The 17,815-nt window shown below is 44.7% G+C and overlaps 1 protein-coding gene and 1 non-coding gene across 3 annotated transcripts in view; one reads left to right on the forward strand and one right to left on the reverse strand.

The window, feature by feature from the left end:
• The window catches only part of LOC135913648 (calcium-activated chloride channel regulator 1-like), a 212,359-nt gene extending 194,846 nt beyond the window's left edge, over positions 1–17,513 (forward strand). Inside the window, exons 12-15 of one of the 2 annotated variants that reach the window (XM_070520909.1) lie at positions 169–231; positions 9,067–9,243; positions 14,827–15,084; positions 16,757–17,513. In XM_070520909.1, coding sequence (XP_070377010.1) covers positions 169–231; positions 9,067–9,243; positions 14,827–15,084; positions 16,757–17,403 — 1,145 coding nt within the window. In that variant the 3' untranslated portion in view covers positions 17,404–17,513. The remainder of the gene's footprint in view (positions 1–168; positions 232–9,066; positions 9,244–14,826; positions 15,085–16,756) is intronic. The other variant, XM_070520910.1, reaches the window with a different exon arrangement.
• TRNAW-CCA (transfer RNA tryptophan (anticodon CCA)) lies at positions 16,009–16,081 on the reverse strand. The gene has a single exon. It is a non-coding gene; the product is annotated as a tRNA-Trp (tRNA).
• Positions 17,514–17,815: the final 302 nt, after the last annotated feature.

Below are 17,815 nucleotides of genomic sequence, written 5' to 3' on the forward strand. Positions count from 1 at the left end.
CAATCGTTTTACAAAATAATATTTATACGCCCAAATTTGGCGTGTTTCTTATGCATAAAAACAGAATTTATCCAAGACACCTACCGTGCTTTTTGTTCTTCATCCGTACTGCAATCAACACCAATCACCATTCGTCCATCGAGAAAAAATCAACGATTCGTGTTCCAGTGGCGTGCCAGCAGGAAGGTTTCGTGAACGTCGGCTGCGGCGGTGTTTTCATGTGTGAGACAGGTGAGTCACGTTTTCAAGCGAAGCCTGGAGTAACTGACTTGTGAGGGCGATGAGGTTCGCTAAAAAAAAAACAGTTTGCGGCACTAAATGAGGCGGCTAGACGCGAACAATGCGAAAAGCATGCCCCCTCAAGAAACGCTTAGCGAGAGGGCTGTACTATGTACTTTCTTGCTACCGCTGCCGAGAACGGAATAATCTTTGTTGGTTGCGTTCCGTGAAAATCATAACGCTAAACTGCCATTAAGTGGCACCGGTTCACGGCTGTGCACTGCACTGACTCTCAGCTTGTCAGACACTATCGAGACGCTGCGTCTCGGTTTGCGAGGGTAAGCCGTTTTTGCCCAGCACTGTTTGCGATAACCACGGTATCGGCGTTCCATTGAAATAGTTCGTGTTAGCGGACTAAAAACGATCCGTTGAACAGCACTTAGGGTCAATATCGTGAATTGCACATTTCAGGAAAATTCCGGTTTCGAGAAAATTGAATTCCTAACCGGCGTTTAAATGATCGCGTGACGGTTGACGGTCTTTTCGTAGGCCCGTTCTATAGGCTGACGAACGCTGGAAAGAACATAAAAGACGCCACGCCGATTCAGACCGCAAACGGCTTTCCGGGGACGGGCGCTACCTAAACAAAGAAAAGCAGGACGTTAGGCACGCTGTGGCAAAGCTTTGCTTGCTCGTTTCCCTTATAGAGTAAGGGCTCCTGAATATTTCAATAATATTTCTTGCAAATATTGTCATCTGACATAAACAGCGAGCATAGCTCATTGCGTTTTGTGCTGCAGCGAGGTGTGTATCTACGGTGCACGGACGGACGCTGGTGTATTCGTCCGCGCGGATTGTTTATACAGAAAAGTAAGGGTGGGGAAAAGTCACCAATGACCACTGCATGTACTTATTGCGGCGGCTGTGCTGGGAAGTACTGCGCATTCTAGTAATCTTCGGTTCCTTGTCATTTTTTTGTGGCGGAAAACATTGCACAACATATTGTCGCCTAGGCGTGGCGTGGCGCGCATTTGAACAAAGGCCTTGTATTTGGATGTTTCGAATGTATCTTTATCACGCTTATGTGTATCGATAAGTATGGACAGCTGGGCTACTTGGTTATGATTAGCAGTATGAAACATCGTTCGAGCGCACAACTGAACACGCATGAGAAGAGAAAGACAACACGAATGCTGGACTGCAGCAAGGTTGACAAGGGTTGAGGGAGGGTTTGCACATAAAGGAGGAGGGCCGAAAGGGCCCATTGTGCTTCCTCGACCCCTTCCCCTTCCTCGACCCTTGTAAACCTTTTAGCAGTCCAGCGTTCATGTTGTCTTTCTCTTCTAGTCCGTGTTCAACTGTGCGCTGGAACGACGTTTCATAACACGCGTATGTGAACTGCTAATTTGCCTACCATTGCACTCCTTATAGTGAGTACGTACAGGGGTGTCCAAAAGTTCACAGGCCGCGATGCCATGGGATTGCATAGGATGGCGGCCTGAGAACTTTTGAACACCCTTGTACGGGGTCTTAACATTTCTCCTTGTAACTCCGAGTTATATGGGTCAGAGGTCAGGATGTGTCGGTGATATTATATTGTGCATCGGTTCGCTATTCATTCAAAGCGCTTTCCTTGTACAGTTATGACGTGTACATATGTTTTTGGTAATTAACGAAGCGTGCACTTATTGACATTTTCAGACCGTGCTGGTGCCATGCCGTCCGGTGGTCCAAGCTACGGCAGCTACTTGTGTGTGTCGTGGTGCTTGGACAACGATCGAACCCAGAAAAAGCCTATCTTGACTTGGAATAAGAACATTGCGGAAACTCTGTCTCTTTGATACATATGAGCATTTGTACCAAAACCCAGAAGACAAGCGCGATGGATAAAGCCGTAGTGAATTATAATTACATCTATCTCCATTTGTTATAACTGAATCGATAGAAAAATGGCGTCACGACCTCAATTCATACCAAATATTGAACTAGACAAAATAGTGAATCGCTAAATCAAAACTACATATAAAAGCGTTGCAATTTGGGTGACGAAAAGTGGTCCGAAATGACAAGCTTCCGCTACAGCCCAACGTCGGTTACAAGGGGTCATCCAAATTTCGCGCCAGCGAAACCGAAACAGGAAGTACAGGCCAGTTACTCTCATCAACCGGCAGACGCGCTAGGGTCGATTGGGCCGCTAGGGTGTATGGGAGTGTCCACCCTTAACTTTTTTTTTTCTGTCTCTATGCCTAGGGGGCATAGAAATAGCATCGGCCAACATAGCGATGCGGAGATGGCGGGTGGAACCTAGTGGGTTATACGATCTAGCAGCATAACGACGGGGCTAATGTGGTTGGAGCCTAGAGGTATAAAAATAGAATCATGAAGCATATTGAAGGGGCGAGGGCGGATGGGGCCTAGGGAGCATAGAAATAGAATCGCGCAGCATAGCGACGCGGCGAGGGTGGGTGGAGCCTAGCAGTACCAAAATAGCATCGCGCATCATAGCGACGCGGCGAGGGTCATCTTCAGCTGTCTTGAGTTTAACCCCTGTACTCGTGAGATCCGATCGAGCTCCACACAGCATAAACTCGGGATCACATGCACGGAAATGTGCAATGGCCGCTTCTGCATAGTTCGGACAGGCCTAAGCGTCCTACGTGAGGCACACGTTGGCGTAGTGGCCTGGCTGGTAGCAGATGTAGCACAAGTGGCGTGTCGAGAGGCAAATCCGAACCACTTCAACAGCGTAAAAGTGAATGAACCATGTTCCCGTTTTCCCTGTGAAAGTGATCACCGTGCTTGTAGGCTTTCCAATCATGCGCGTTTACCGATGTTCACGTGCTGCTGACGCACTGATGTGTGTCATCCGTTCAGTGAGAATGAGTGCCGGTGACAATGCTATGTTCCGGTCCGCGGCAGGCGTCGTCGGATGCCGCCACCTGGATGGCCACTTCGTAGTCCTTGTCGCCGAAGTGCAGTAAGGCAATGCCTTGAATAGCGAAGGCTCGGCGTGTAAGCTACTATGAAGTTCAACCAGTTCCTGAGTCTTATACGTAAGTCTTCCCGCAAGCATAGGCGCTGGCCTTGGTCCCTGATGTGGGCTTAGTTTATTTACCTCCAGTCCAATCTACGGTCTGAACACTACGATAAAGTATCTCTCGCTCTGGTCGAGGCTTGGGCGCTCTACTTCTATCGGTAGTCATCTTATCGCGAGTGTTCTCTAGGATATTGTTGTGGCAATGCAATACCGCCTCATTCTTCTGTACAAGAGCATTCTTAAACATATATTCACTTGGGTTCGGTAGCCGTTCCGGCTGCTGGTGCTGCTCCCCTTGTGGAAAAAAAAGGTTTTTCTTCAGTGTCGATTTCTGTCTGATGTCGTAACTCAGCCTAGCTTTGCCTTGGCATGGCGAGTCCCGTCTATAGCTGCCCATCGATGAGCGACGGAATTTGTGTTAAGCTCCGCTGGATGGTCTCCAGTGGAAAACCTAAAGACTGAGAAAACCAAATGCAAGGCACTCACAGTCGATACAATGGTAACAACGGACTGTTCTCTTTGATATCCATCCTGTAGTAAATTTTTCGTTTCTCGATGGGCAGAAATTTGGTAGACTGCGTCCTCCAACACGGAGCCATCGTGAAGAGCCTCCCATGCACCTGAACGACACTCGCTTTAGTCGAGCACTGGCTTTGGCGTTGCACTGCGATTTGTGAGCGTGCCGCATCGAATCCCGTCCGTCGATGGGGGCGAAATGCAAAAATGGCCCCGTGCCGTGCATTGGGTGCAGGCAGTAGAAAGCAAGGTAATCAAAATTAATCCGGAGTCCCCCACGTACTGCCTGCCTCGTGTCATATCGTGGTCTTGCCACGTGAAAAAACACTAATTTCTAACATCAATGACGTCCACGTTTCGGGCAAAATAGCGCAACCTTAAAACCTTCACGCCTACGTAGGCGAAACAGTTGAGATTAGTTTTCCAATCGCCTATGGCTTCCCCTCTGTCTCATCTTGTGCAATGTCAAAGTGGGACTCCTGAAACATAACTGTCGGCCTTCTTCATCATGCTAGTGTCGTCAGACATATCGCAGCCGACAGGGCTTTCTTCCTACAGCCCACCATAAATCCCGTCAATATTTTAACTAGGGGCATTAGCCCAGCAGGTGTTGAACGGCGTGCAGAGTCGCTCCACTAAGTCGCACCCTCGTATGCTTTTGTATACCATGCATAGATCAACTCTAAACTGTGCTATCACTGTTCGTCCTTCAGGTAAAATTGCCTCTGTTTTTGTGCCTGTTCCAGTGCCACCAACCTATGTGCACTACGAATCTGCAACGCTATAGTTCGCGTGTCGACGATGTTCATAGGAGTAACAGAAAGACGAAGGCTGCCTTGGCTCCACTGCCGAGGCGACAAGAGGCTGCGTGCGCCTCCTCCTCTATTTGCGGCCAAGTAGTTCTTCCCGAAATTCCTGCCACCAAGCCACTTTGGAGCTCCGGTGCTGCTACCGACAGGCCACGATAGAATTTTTTTCAAAATTTTTGCTTCAAACGTTAATCTGACATTGTATATTTTTACTGAATTTCCAAAGAGTTGTAGCTCTGTGGATAGCGCAAGGCATCGTGATGATAGCTCCTTTACTCCAGTCATCGAGCGGCGAGTGAGTGACTCAGGGCATGCCCTTTGCGACCAAAGAGATTATTTGTGGTGATGTAATGGAATACGGGTCGTTTTGCGATTACGCCACATGACCTCTGCGATTCACCAGTATGAATGAGCTATTTGCAGCCTTTACGATAGTGGGTAATGATTGCGAACTGCTGCATTTATGCAGCAATATTTTGCTATAAATGATTTTTACAAATCACAAAGCGGATCGAAGCAAGGGGGCACGTTCAAGTGCCACAAACACCATTCGCATGCTGACTCAACGGCCATGCTTTCAGCTCTCCCGTAAGGAATGCTACCCCAGTTTTGTGTTGTAGTGTCTATAGGAAACTCTGTGGGAATGCTTGTCGCTGGTGTCCCAGAAGGCATTTAAAGTAAGCTGCTTTGTAAACTACAAACCTCCTTTCTTCACCTGACCTCCTTAACTTCTCTATCTCGCCCATGCATAGCATATCACATTACCCCAATTTGTTGGTTCGCTGGCCGCTGGTATGCCCTCGATACCAAAAAGATTACCGCGGCTGGCAGCGATGGAAGTGTAAAGGGAATGAATATGGCTATAATACCTCTGAGATTGGTGGAGAAGTAAAATTTAAAAAGAAAACTGATCAAGAATTTTCCCCTGGATGTTCAGAGTAGATGAGTAGTCTTTGTGCCGGAAACGGCATCCTATAAATACGGTGTTTTCCTCAACTCTGGGGTTGCCGCATCAATTTTGTTTAAATATATATTCTGCACTTCGAATACGACATGTGTAAGGAGAAGGGATTTATTTATTTTACAAGTACTGCCAGCCTTGTTACCAGGCCTTAGGCAGGAGTAGGCATTTGAAAAAAGAACTAATAAATTGGATCAAACAAGATAACAGACACTGAACAAGAATCTGCATGACAAACAACATAAAGGACACCTTTCACAATCATAATTTGACTGGTAAAAACGAGGGATTAACGCTATTTTTTTTTCACAAAGTGCTGAAAGAAAGGATGAAACCATTGGACATTCGACAATCGTGGCAGCTAGTGCCTTCCATTCGAAAATCGTGCACGGGAAAAGAGAATTTTTAAATACGTTCGTACTTCAGAAAAAGTCTCTAACCTTTCTGTTGTGATAAGAGCGCGTGCAGCGGTGATTAGCTGGTAAAATATATGCTATTTTATCTTTTCCTAATTGATTGTTATAGAGTAAGAAGAAAAATTTTATTCTGTCCCGAGAACACCTCATTGCAAGGTTTTACAGTTCTGCAGCTTCTTGAAGAGATGATTGGGATGTGCGCCAGCTGCACGAATTGAAAACAAACCTGGCGGATTTTCTTTGGACTTTCTCAATTTTAGTGATGTTGCTTTGTGTGTGCGGATCCCAAACAATCGCAGCGTATACTAGAATGGGTCGAATGAAAGTTTTATGTGCTGAGAGTTTTATTTCAGGTGAAGCGTTTCCCATTGATCGCCTTAAAAAACCTAGTTTCTTCATTGCTTTATTATAAACGTATGTTACATGTTCATTCCACCTAAGATCTGATGTTATTACTACTCCCAAGTATTTGTACGTAGCTACGACTGATAAAGACTGGTTGTTAATGCAATAGGTAGGGGTTAAGGGATTTTTTTTGCGAGGAATGGTCATTGCAACAGTCTTTTTAAGGTTAATACTCATCTGCTATTTCGAGCACCATGTTTGTATTGTAGATAGCACGGTGTTTAAAGCTTCCTGATCATTTGAACTGCGTATTTAGTTGTACAAAATGCAGTCATCTTCAAAAAGCTTTATCTTGACGCGTATGTCACTGATGACGTCGTTGATAAAGATAAGAGGAGCAGCCCTAACACTGATCTCTGTGAAATGTCTGAGTCTACAGTTGCGGCTGTCGAAGCTGCATCGTTGACCTGAACACTTGTTTCCGTAATGAAAGGCATGCTGTAATCCAGTTAACTAAGGCGGCGTTCTTTAAAATGGGTTTTAGTTTACGAAGTATTTTGGAATGAGAGACGTGTTCAAATGCTTTTTCAAAATCGAGAAATATTAAGTCTATTTGGCCTTGTCTATCTAAAGCTGTCGCTTAATCGTGAACTATTTCTACGAGCTGAGTTACAGTAAACAAACCTCGCCGGAAACCATGTTGTCTTGCGTCAATTATAGCGTTGTCGTTAAGAAAGGCGGAAATGTGCTTGAAAATTATGTGTTCGAGGGTTTTTGCGCATGTGCATAGTAAAGATATTGGCCTGTATGATGTGAGCAGGGACGTATTCGCTGTTTTGGTGTTCGCTGTTTTGGTACTTTCGCGTACTTCCAGTCGGTTGGAATTTCCGCGCATGACAGTGATTTCTCGAATATTAAGGTTAAATGCTACGAACACCCTTCGGCGCACGGGGAAAGAAACGCATTCGGGATTCCATCACATCCGGTCGATATTTTAGTGTCGAGGTTAAGCATATGTGCTAACACACCTTCCTCAGTAATTGTGGCATCACCAATCGGCAGAATGTGTTCATAGCTAGGGAACTGCAGGCTGATGCCGTCGTCACGCGTAAACGCTGAGCAGAAATATCGGTTGAGCGCATCTCCAGTTTCGGCATTGTCGGTTAAAAAGGTATCACTGATACAGTGTATGGGTGCAGCTTTATTTTTTTGGCGATAAGTGCTGCCAGAACATTCCTGCGGATGAGAATAGAAAATTTTTGTATTATTTTTTGATAGTATTCTTTTGCTTTTTTATTTTATCAGCTAATAATGTACGCAAGCGAAGAAGCCGATCGCTTGCGGGAACAGTCGGGTGCTGCTTGAGTTGTTTTCTTGCCTCTTTCAGTTTCCGCTCTACTCGTACTATTTCTTTTGTTACCCAAGGATGGCGCTTCCGCAGCACTTTTCGTTTCACACATACAAAATCACGGATACACTTCAGAACCAGGAACTTGAAGTATCCCCATATATCATCAATAGAATGTTCCTTTGATTCACACATGGCATGAAAATCCGGAAAAGCGCCATGTAGGGCGTCCGATACATCAATATCACTGGCACGGGAGACATCTGGGACAATTCTTTCTTGTTTTTTATTCTATGGAGCAAAATTCACTTCCAACGTAAGGTATACAATTTTGTGATTCGATATACCTTCGAAAACCTGAATTTGTGGGCTGCGGCGGACTACGGCAGTATATGTAAGTAAAAGGTCCAGAATTGATTGTGTGTTGTTTTGAATACAGGGAGGTTCTTTGACAAGCTGCGAAAGGTTGGGAAGCACTACAATATCTACGAAAGGTTAAGAAGCACTTAAGAGGGGCTCAGGGAAATCGTTTTTCCAGTTTACAGAAGTAACAATAAAATCACTCACAAGTAGCATACTGCAGCGCTTATTCTTATAGGAGCTCAAGAAATCGTTAAGATTTTGAAAGAAGGTGGTGTCGCAATTTGGAGGTCGATAGAACCCTCCTATGATTACATTACACTCGTGAAGAAAACCTTTCACGACAACACATCCAATTCCTGTGTTATCAGGCATCCTAGAAACATTCAATGTTTTTTGGAAGTGAATTGCAACGCCGCCGCCATGGGATTCCCTCTCATGTCTGTAGATTCCGTAACCACGAGGTGTTACTTCAGAGTCGGTGATATCATTATACAAGCAGGTTTCTGTTACTAGAACATGAGGTTTGTTGGCAGTTACTACACTCTCTAATTCGGCGATATTGTTTGCTATGCTCCGAGCATTTATGTTTAGACACCGAAACAATTTTTTTCTGTTTTAATACAGGAACGGGGTCATTGCAGTCCTTTAAGGTTTTCTCGACGGAAGGTGACAGGTATGCGTACCCACTCAAAAAGGTTTTAAAATGCGCAGCTTTTCGCACTATCGCCGACACTGAATTACAGTGGGACAGTGGTAGGCATCAGTAAAACATTTGGCAAGCATAAAATCTTCGATGCAAAAAATAGCGCAATCGTCACTTACGGGATACAGAATTTTAACAGGTAAAGAGCATTCCTAATAATTTTACAAAATGAAAACAAATATAAAATTCAGAAATTTCCAAATCAGCCATATTACGTGACAACTGAAAAAAAAATTCTTTCACGTCACTTAGGCTCATCTCTAGAGCAATTAAACCACAAGAAACTGACTCATTCAAATGTGTCCGTAATTGATTGCGTTTTCAACAGCCCTTGGTACTAATGTTGCAGCTCCTGATACCTCGGCCAACGATGGTTGGTACACCGGCTACTTCACCCAGTTCACGGGCAAAGGAAGGTACGCCGTCAGGGCTTATGTATACGGGGACAACAAGACCAGCCATGCGTACCGTACACCGGGATTCCCTCATGACATCTCCATTTCCGTGGCGGGTGTAGCGCTTCCTCGTGAGTTGATCAATCGTGCATTACCGTGCAATGCGCCGTCTCACTCGCCGTGCCTTTATTTAGCCATAAATGGTAAAATGACTACTGAGACATCAACATAAATGTAGGTGATTTTATTTCGGAAGAGTCTTTGTGCAGTACGGAGCCTAAGGAAAGCAAATGTGTTGCTGTTGAAGTTCGATAACAAGAATTGTTCAAAATAGAAATTCGTGTGAGCAGGACAACGGCACATAATGCCTGGAACTTGCCGTGTTCATCTTTTATTGCGACACCATATATAGGCGTCTCTCTGGTGTTGCGTCTTCGTGAGCTTCCGAATAAAGTGGAAGTGCGATGAAATTGTTGTCGCGTGCCGTATGGTGTGTGTTCCAGTGAATAGAGTGCGAGGGAAGCCGGCGAATGCGACCCAATCTTGCTGGAGCGAGAGAAGCGCGCCCTTATCTGTCGCGCGCGAAGCTCGGGAGTGAGGCGAGGGTGGGATGGTTCTTCGCCGGCCGCTGCTGCTTACAGCGCAGCTCTGCGGGTGCCGTATCTTCAAAGGGTTCTGCGACGTGGCCAAAGTGTGCGCCCGCGCAAGCCTCATGTTCAAAGCGATCTGCGATGTTTGCAGGGTGCGCGTAGTGCCGGCAGCTTCTTCTGCGCTGCACTTTCGGCATTTTCTTCCCGTTGAAGCAAGACATACAAGACGCTCAATGCGCTCACTGCTACTGCACTTTCAATAGGCATCCAAGGTTAGAGTTATCTTATTCATCTTCATCAGCAGCATATATTCATGTCCACTTCAGGATGGAGGCCTGTCCATGCGATCTCCAGTTACCGCTGTCTTGCCCTAGCTCATTCGAATTTTCGCCTGCAAATTTACCGCTTTGAATCTGTATATCTAATCGTCCACCCATTATCTACCTGCGCACTTCATGACCTTCCCAAGTCAATTTTTTTTCTCTTCATAATAATTAGAATATGTGCAATCCCCGTTTGCTCTCTGATCCACACCGATCTATTCCTGTCCCTTAACACTGCGCCATACATTTTTCTTTCTGTTGCTCTTTGTGCGGTATTTAACTTGTTCTCGAGCTTCTTTTTTAACGTATATGCTTCTGTCCCGTGTATTAGCACCGGTAGAATGCAGTGATTATATTCTTTTCTTTTCGACGACAGTGGTAAGCTCCAAATCAGGATTTTACAATGCCTGCCGTATGCACACCAACCAATTTCTACCCTGCTGCATATGTGCTCCACATGACCAGGGTCTCCTGTGTGTAATTTACATAGTTAAATACTCCTGTACTCCTATACACACTCTTAGAGGCTGACTGGCGATCCTGAATCGTACACTTACCAGGCTGTTGAACGTTATCATTGTGTTCTGCATTTAATACTTATCCGCGTTTTTATACTCTCACTCTCTCTCTTAATGTACTCTATCATTTTTTTCTAATTCGTCCCCATCGTTGCTGAACAGGACAATGCCATCTGCAAACTGAAGGTTGATAGATCCTCGCCGTTGATTCTCTCTCCCGAGCCTTCCCAGTATACTGGTTGAATACTTTTTAAGCAAGCAGCGATTAGCACTGAAGAGATTGTATCTCATTTCCTGGCCCCTTTCTTGACATGTAACATTCTAGTTTGCTTGAGCGGAACCAATTCAGCTGTGGAATCTTTATAAATATTTGCCAAGATCTGCACGTAAAATCTCAGTTTTACAAGTGAGTTTGCGGATGATGACCGCCTACAATTCATAATCTTTGACCCCTCAATGCAAGGTTAATGAATTATCGCCAATCTTCTTCAGTCTGTGCGAGATATCGTGGATGTACCGTATGATTGCGCGTTGCTGCTTCACTCGCACATTTTCCGGTGAAGTACACTGCTCATCCTGTCGCCCGCATTTTGCAGTCTTGCAGTCTTGCAGTTTTGCATTTTGCTGTGATGATATGCTGCGGAAAACCGGCCTGTTTCAGGTGATTACGCAAAACCTCCGTGACTCGAGTGGTTGGATAAAATGGTTTCTCATAATCCGTGAAAACCATATAGAGTTATTTTATTTTGCGCAAAGAATCTGTGGTTGTTAGGAAGTACATATTAGGAATGTGCTTTAGAATGACAAAACAAAATCGCAGTATTACTTCATAGATTTATGTCTCCATGAATAACTTTACTTTCGGCTCATTCTTGTTCCTGTTATAGCGCCTGTCCATCATACATGTTCGTCTTTTCGACGTTGTGTTTTTAGTACTGTTTATCTTCAAGCATGTCAATGAACGATTCGATGTGCAGCGTGGTGGCGCATGCATAGCAGTGTGTGTTGCACGTCGATTGCACTGCAACGTTTACGTCTACCATTGAGCGTGACCTGTAAATTGATTTGCCTAGTGAAAGTGCTTTGTGCATATCAATAAGTTGACAATGTTTGGATTTTTAGGTTCTTTTATAGTAATGATGTCTTTCAACATAGCACTTTTCTATTTGGTGGAGAGCGGCGTAACTTTTACACATAAAAGAGCGTAGGTTAGGGCGTGTTGGTACTCCATAACTGAGGTTTTTTAGCGCACGAAAAGGGACGATAAACAGTGGCAAGACGCGGACACAGCGCTAACTTCCAACAATCTGTTTTATTCCACGAATCGGTACACACACACGCACACACACACACACACATATATATATATACATATATATATATATATATATATATATATATATATATATATATATATATATATATATATATATATATATATATATATATATAACAGACACCACCGTACGCATGCGCGTATGTTCTGATTTCTAATCAAGTGAGACAGAAACGAGACATGTGTAATGGTAAGTTAAGTTGATATCGAAGATGAGCAAACGAGCGTGCTTAGCGAAAAAAAATATGTAATTGCAAGAATAAAATGTCATCTCCATCAGGCCACCCTTTGTGTCACGTTTAAAAAACCGTGTTCTTTTTTTTAAAGATCGATTGAAGGCGCGCTAACACAAGCGCTCCCCAAACTAGCGATCTTCGCCGCTTGAATAATCTCACGTGTTGTTTGCGTTGGGATTCTTCCTATCACCGTGCACTGTTTAGAAACGGTAGTGCACCCATGCTTTCTGCAGTGAAAAGCCAAATGCTCCATTCCTCCAGTTCGCACAATATTTGCGTGTTCACGCATCCTATCATTTACGTACCTTCCCGTTTGGCCGATGTATTTTTTGCCGCACGACAGGGGTAGTTCATACATGATGTTGTTGTCACAAAGAACGTAGCATGCCTTGTCATTTGTCTGGCAACTGGGCTTCTAGGACCACAGTAGCTGGCCTTGCACAAGTTGGACAGCTTCAATGGCGCTGAGAAGATGACTTTTACATTTGCGTTATTGCCAATCTTCTTCAGTCTCTGCGAGATATCGTGGATGTACAGTCGCGATCAATTTGAAAGTGATCGCTCGAGCGGCGACCGAAACAAGGGGCAGCGCCACGTTACGTCATCACCGTCGGTCGCGAGGGAAACATCGGATAGTTCCCCCCTCTCTCTGTTTTCATGTTCCCCGAAAAGCTGTCACTCCCGTCACCGTTCACGGCATAACCTGCGAATTCATTTCGATTGCGTTATGAGCCTTTGCATGGAGGCGTCAATGTTAGCCAAGACATGCATGAGGAAGCGACGCACACAGATCATTGCCATGAAGGGGAAACAAACACAAAAAATGTGGCGACTTGGTCTTGGGGTTGATGGTTGCAGCCTGGAAGGGCATAATAGAGGAAGAAGGCAGGGCAATTTTTATCTTCTCAGTTCCGAAATCGGCCGCCATGCTGCTTGGAAGGCCCACCGGTCGGTGCTCGCGCGATCACCTTCAATTTCATCGCGACTGTACGGTATGATTGCGCGTTTCTGCTTCACTCACGCATTTTCCAGTGAAGTACACTGCTCATCCTGTCGCCCGCGTTTTGCGGTCTTAAGAACAGCTTCGGCCACAGCTGTGATGATATGCTGCGGTACACCGGCCTGTTTCAGGCGATCCACTTGCGCCAGAAAACTGGAGAGACACTTGTGTTGACATCAGCGGCGAAGCGCATTCATTAGGGTTGACTTCGCGATGCCCTTAACTAACTTAGAGTGGCCCGATGAAAATGACAGTAGCGGCCTGTTCGCCCTTGGTTCATATGTCCAGCACACCTGGTGTCCTTAAAAAGCATGCTTATATCGAGGACTCGCAAAGTACCATCCTGTGGCGTTTCAAGCGTTACAGTGCGTGACATCTTCACTTGCGTGACATCCCCGCTAGGAGTTGGATCGAGAAGCACAAGGTAGTCGTCAACGTACCTATACACCTTTTTTACATTTGAGTTTTCTAATTTGGCATCCAGTATCCTGTTTACACGAGCAAGATAAATGTCACTTATGATTGGCGCAATACAGGGAGCCAATGTGAATTCCTTGTTTTGTATGATAAACACTCGCATCACACTCGGAGAACGTCGAGCGCAGATACATGGACAATATTTCAAGAAAACCCTGTGTATATATGCAGATGGTGTTTACAAACATCAGTTCGTCGTAAGCATCAATAGCCTCTTGAACACATAGTAATAACTCATCATGTGGTAGTGAGTAATATAGATATTTTACACCTAAAGAGAAAGCTTTCAAATTACTGCCTACATGCGTGTTCAGGTAACCTATTACTTCTTCTGAGTTCTTGGTCAGAAAAGGATCCATTGACTTCTAGCAATTTCAACTTCCGTTGAATAAAAGAACCTACGGACTTTTGCCAAGTTCCGCCTTCCGACACTATAATACGCTGTGGCCATTCTGGTTTATGTGTTTTGAACGAAAAAAAAATCCACATTTCAAGACTCCCAGATTTTTCACTTTCGAATTCGCGGACCAGTTTACTCAGGTTTAATTTCGGCAAAAGCTTCTTAACTTCTGATTTCACTTTCGCATGTGAGACATCATAGCAGGAAAGCTGTCAGCTACCTATATATATGTGTGTACCGCTTCGTGGAATAAAACAAATTGTTGGAAGTTAGCGCTGTGTCCGCGTCTTGCCACTGTCTCTCATCCCTTTTCGTGCGCTAAAAAAACACAGTTTTACAAATGAGTTTTCGACCGCCGGCAATTCATAAACCTTGACCCCTCAATGCAAGGTATATGCTATCATGTATGACAGACACATAACAACTGCTTCAATCTCAATAGAACCCTAAAAACACTGGTATGGATACCGGAAATTGATGCCTTAATTAGCAATGTAATAGATTGGAACTGTGAGTCTTGAAATACATTCTGAGTGTTCTCAAATAATGTAAGGCCGAAGCTTGTCGTATTACACAAACAAAGTGCGTAAATTACCACTCTATTTCAAGCAGGTATTACTGAAATAGCCAACGTATACCTGAAACACATCTCAGTCTGATATTACTGCAGTTGTGTGCAGGTAATGCAAGAACATTCAATGCCACGTGCAGAGTCGGCGTTAAATGAACCCTTAAATGTTATTTCCCTGGAAATCCTCCTCTTCCGCCAATCCTCGCTAGATTGCTGTGCTTAAAATGGTCGTGGTAGTAATACTATCGCTATGTGTTGTGCAGCGAATGGACCAACCCTACGTGCGCCAGGCAACTACACATTCGTGGATACCCTCCTAGGAAACAAGACGCCGGCGGTCCCATTCGAAAGAGTCGCCTACTGCGGCTACTTTAAGGTCAGCAGGGACATGCGGCAGACTGATGTTCCTCCTGGTAGAATCAGCGACCTAAATAATTTCGACGGTTACGTCGAGAGCGACAGAACAGCCGTCGTCATACTTACTTGGACTTGGCCTGGCGCACACATGACACACGGAAAGGGTGCGTATTTACCTATGCGTAGATTACCTCAGAAAACCCAACAAGAGCAGTATGACTTCTTATACGAGTGAGGAGAGATTTATTTCTTTTTATTGTAATTAGTGTTTGGAGCACCGCATTCTTACGTACAATTCACTGTGGATGCAAGGTAACTTTTTTGCTATCGAGAACGCGCAAATATTTCAGTCGCCAGTCAGTCAAGTGTCGCATTGCGTCTTTCAGAAGTGTTCCTAATCATCGCTAGTAGCGTAAGCAATAAAGATGTTAAACTCTATGAAACGCCTTGAAAGAATAAATTTATATGAATTTATTCTTTCAAGGCGTTTCATAGAGTTTAACATCTTTATTGCTTACGTTACTAGCGATGATTAGGAACACTTCTGAAAAACTCAATGTTCAGCAAACCGCCTCTCAAAAGTTTAAAAACAATGTACGCCAGCCCATGGGAGAAGTTGATGGGTTTTTTTTTTCTTTTTTTATTCGTTACACTGATTAGACTCCCGCTGTTGCCGACAAAACTTTGCCACAGAAAGAAATTCTCGGCTTCCCTTTACGTACCTGGTGCACTAGTAAGTAGAGTGAATTAACGAAGGTTTATTTGTATGCAACGGTATTTTTCTCATATTTCATAGTTAATGGGTTTGTAATACATGGAAAGTAGCAATGATAACTTGCAGCAGCTGATTTGTGAATTCATTACATATGGAAGAAAAAAAAATGACAGAACAATGAAACACAAATGCTCAGCACTAAGTGTTAAACGAGAAGTAAGGGGTTAACCAAGGGGCCCGATTTTTATTAGTCATATCATAAGAAGCCAACAATCACTGACACCAATGACAACATAGGGGAAATTACTTGTGCTTAATAAATGAAATTAAGAAACGATAAAGTAATGGAAATTAAAGTGGACAAAAAAGGAACTTCCGCAGGCGGGAACCGAACCCACAACCTTCGCATTTGGCGTGCGATGCTCTACCAATTGAGCTACCACGGCGCTGTTTCCCCATCCATTTTCCTGGGTATTTATGTTTCCTAGTAGAACCTTGGGAGTGTTAGCCACTGCCACGACTCACAGACTTTGGCGGAGGTCGTGGAATGGCCTTTTTGCCGCAGGCGTCACGAGAACGCGACCTTTTCTGGTGAAGGACTGGTCAATAAACCCTTACATGCTACCCGAGGGCATCAATGTTGCCGGATTTGGGACCCTCGTTACGTTATGTTGCTGCGTTCGAGACCTAACATTAGCCCTGCAGTTAAAAGAAAAAGAATTATTAATGAACAAAGGGCATGATAGAACACCTACAGTGTTCGATAGTCAGGCTTCTGAAGACGGCATGACGTAGGCCCTAAAATCATATCTCGCACAGTGTGTTCTCTTTATTTTTTCAGCACCTTTGATCACTATAGATGGGACAGCCTAAATATACGTATTAGAAGAAAAAAACCTGATCAACGCGTCCAATTTATTTTTGACGTTTCTGCCGGGGACCAAGTTGATCAATGTTATTTTACAGACGTAACGGACCAGTTATTACCCACTTCTGGTAGCGTCTTTGTGAAACATTGCCGAAATAGACGGCAACAAGAAAGCTGTAAATAGAATTTAAACAAAACAGGGGTAGGGGAGATTGCCAACAGAGTGCAGAGGTTCCATCTCTTTCATTTACAGCGGTGGAAGTGGAGATCCGAGGCAGCAATAATAAAACCAACCTTCAAAAGGACTTCGACAGCCAGCAGCTTATGTCCAATGTCGTGAAAGGCAACCTTGACCCCCTCCCCGCCGGTTCGAAGCACAACGTATCGATCGCACTTCCTCGCGAGTGGGAAACGTCGACACCAGGCGACAGGGACTTCACGCTGAAAGGGTACATAGCGGCGCGTGTTATCAACGCAGATGGACTCAAGGGGAAGCTGTCCAGGAGCCTTTTATTGTCGTTCCTAGTCGAAAACTTTACCGCCAAATCACTCACGACAGGAGCGTCCATCACCACGCGGGCAATGCGGCAGACAAAGCCTGGACCAGCAAGAACCACGAGAGCGCCGGAAAAGCCGTTCACCAAAACAATCCAAGGAACGACCTCAACACCCCCGGCCACAGGGGAACCAGCTCGTGATCCGTCGGAAACAACCACACCAGAGGCGGGGCATGGGGGAAAAAATGACCATACATCCGTCATAAATTGGATTCTGCTGGCGCTAGTTGTCGGAGGCGTCGTGGCAGCCATCACAATTATACTGCAGCTCAGGGCGCAGTCCAGCCTCATTGCCGAAGATCAGGCTACCGCCACAAGCACGGCAACAATGACAACTATGTGAAGCCACGTGGTATAAAGCGTTTTGGGCTCCACCAATGCGTGGCATTATTTGAACTTCTGGCTAGCTGGTGCATGTTTCTTTCTTTTAAAATTCACCCAACTACTCCTTTATTTGCATGAGCCATTTGATTATATCCTTTCACAGAATGTTTTAAATCTATAGCAAATCTGAAGCAAATGTACAGTGGTATTCCTTGTGCTGCTCTTCTCTGCAAACCGTCAGAACAAATAACTGTATAAATCCTACAGTGCCAAGAAAGTGATGTCCATTGCCGCTTCCACCTCAATGGCTTCGCTCAAGATGGCCAGGTGATCGACTCCAACGCATCACTCATACCGTAGATTTTGCAGATACATAATTAGCTCCTTGAGTGATGAATTATGATACTTTGCAGGAAAAACTTTAAAACTTG

The sequence above is a fragment of the Dermacentor albipictus genome, chromosome 6 (genome assembly GCF_038994185.2).
Source record: "Dermacentor albipictus isolate Rhodes 1998 colony chromosome 6, USDA_Dalb.pri_finalv2, whole genome shotgun sequence".
In the NCBI taxonomy this organism is placed as follows: domain Eukaryota; kingdom Metazoa; phylum Arthropoda; class Arachnida; order Ixodida; family Ixodidae; genus Dermacentor; species Dermacentor albipictus.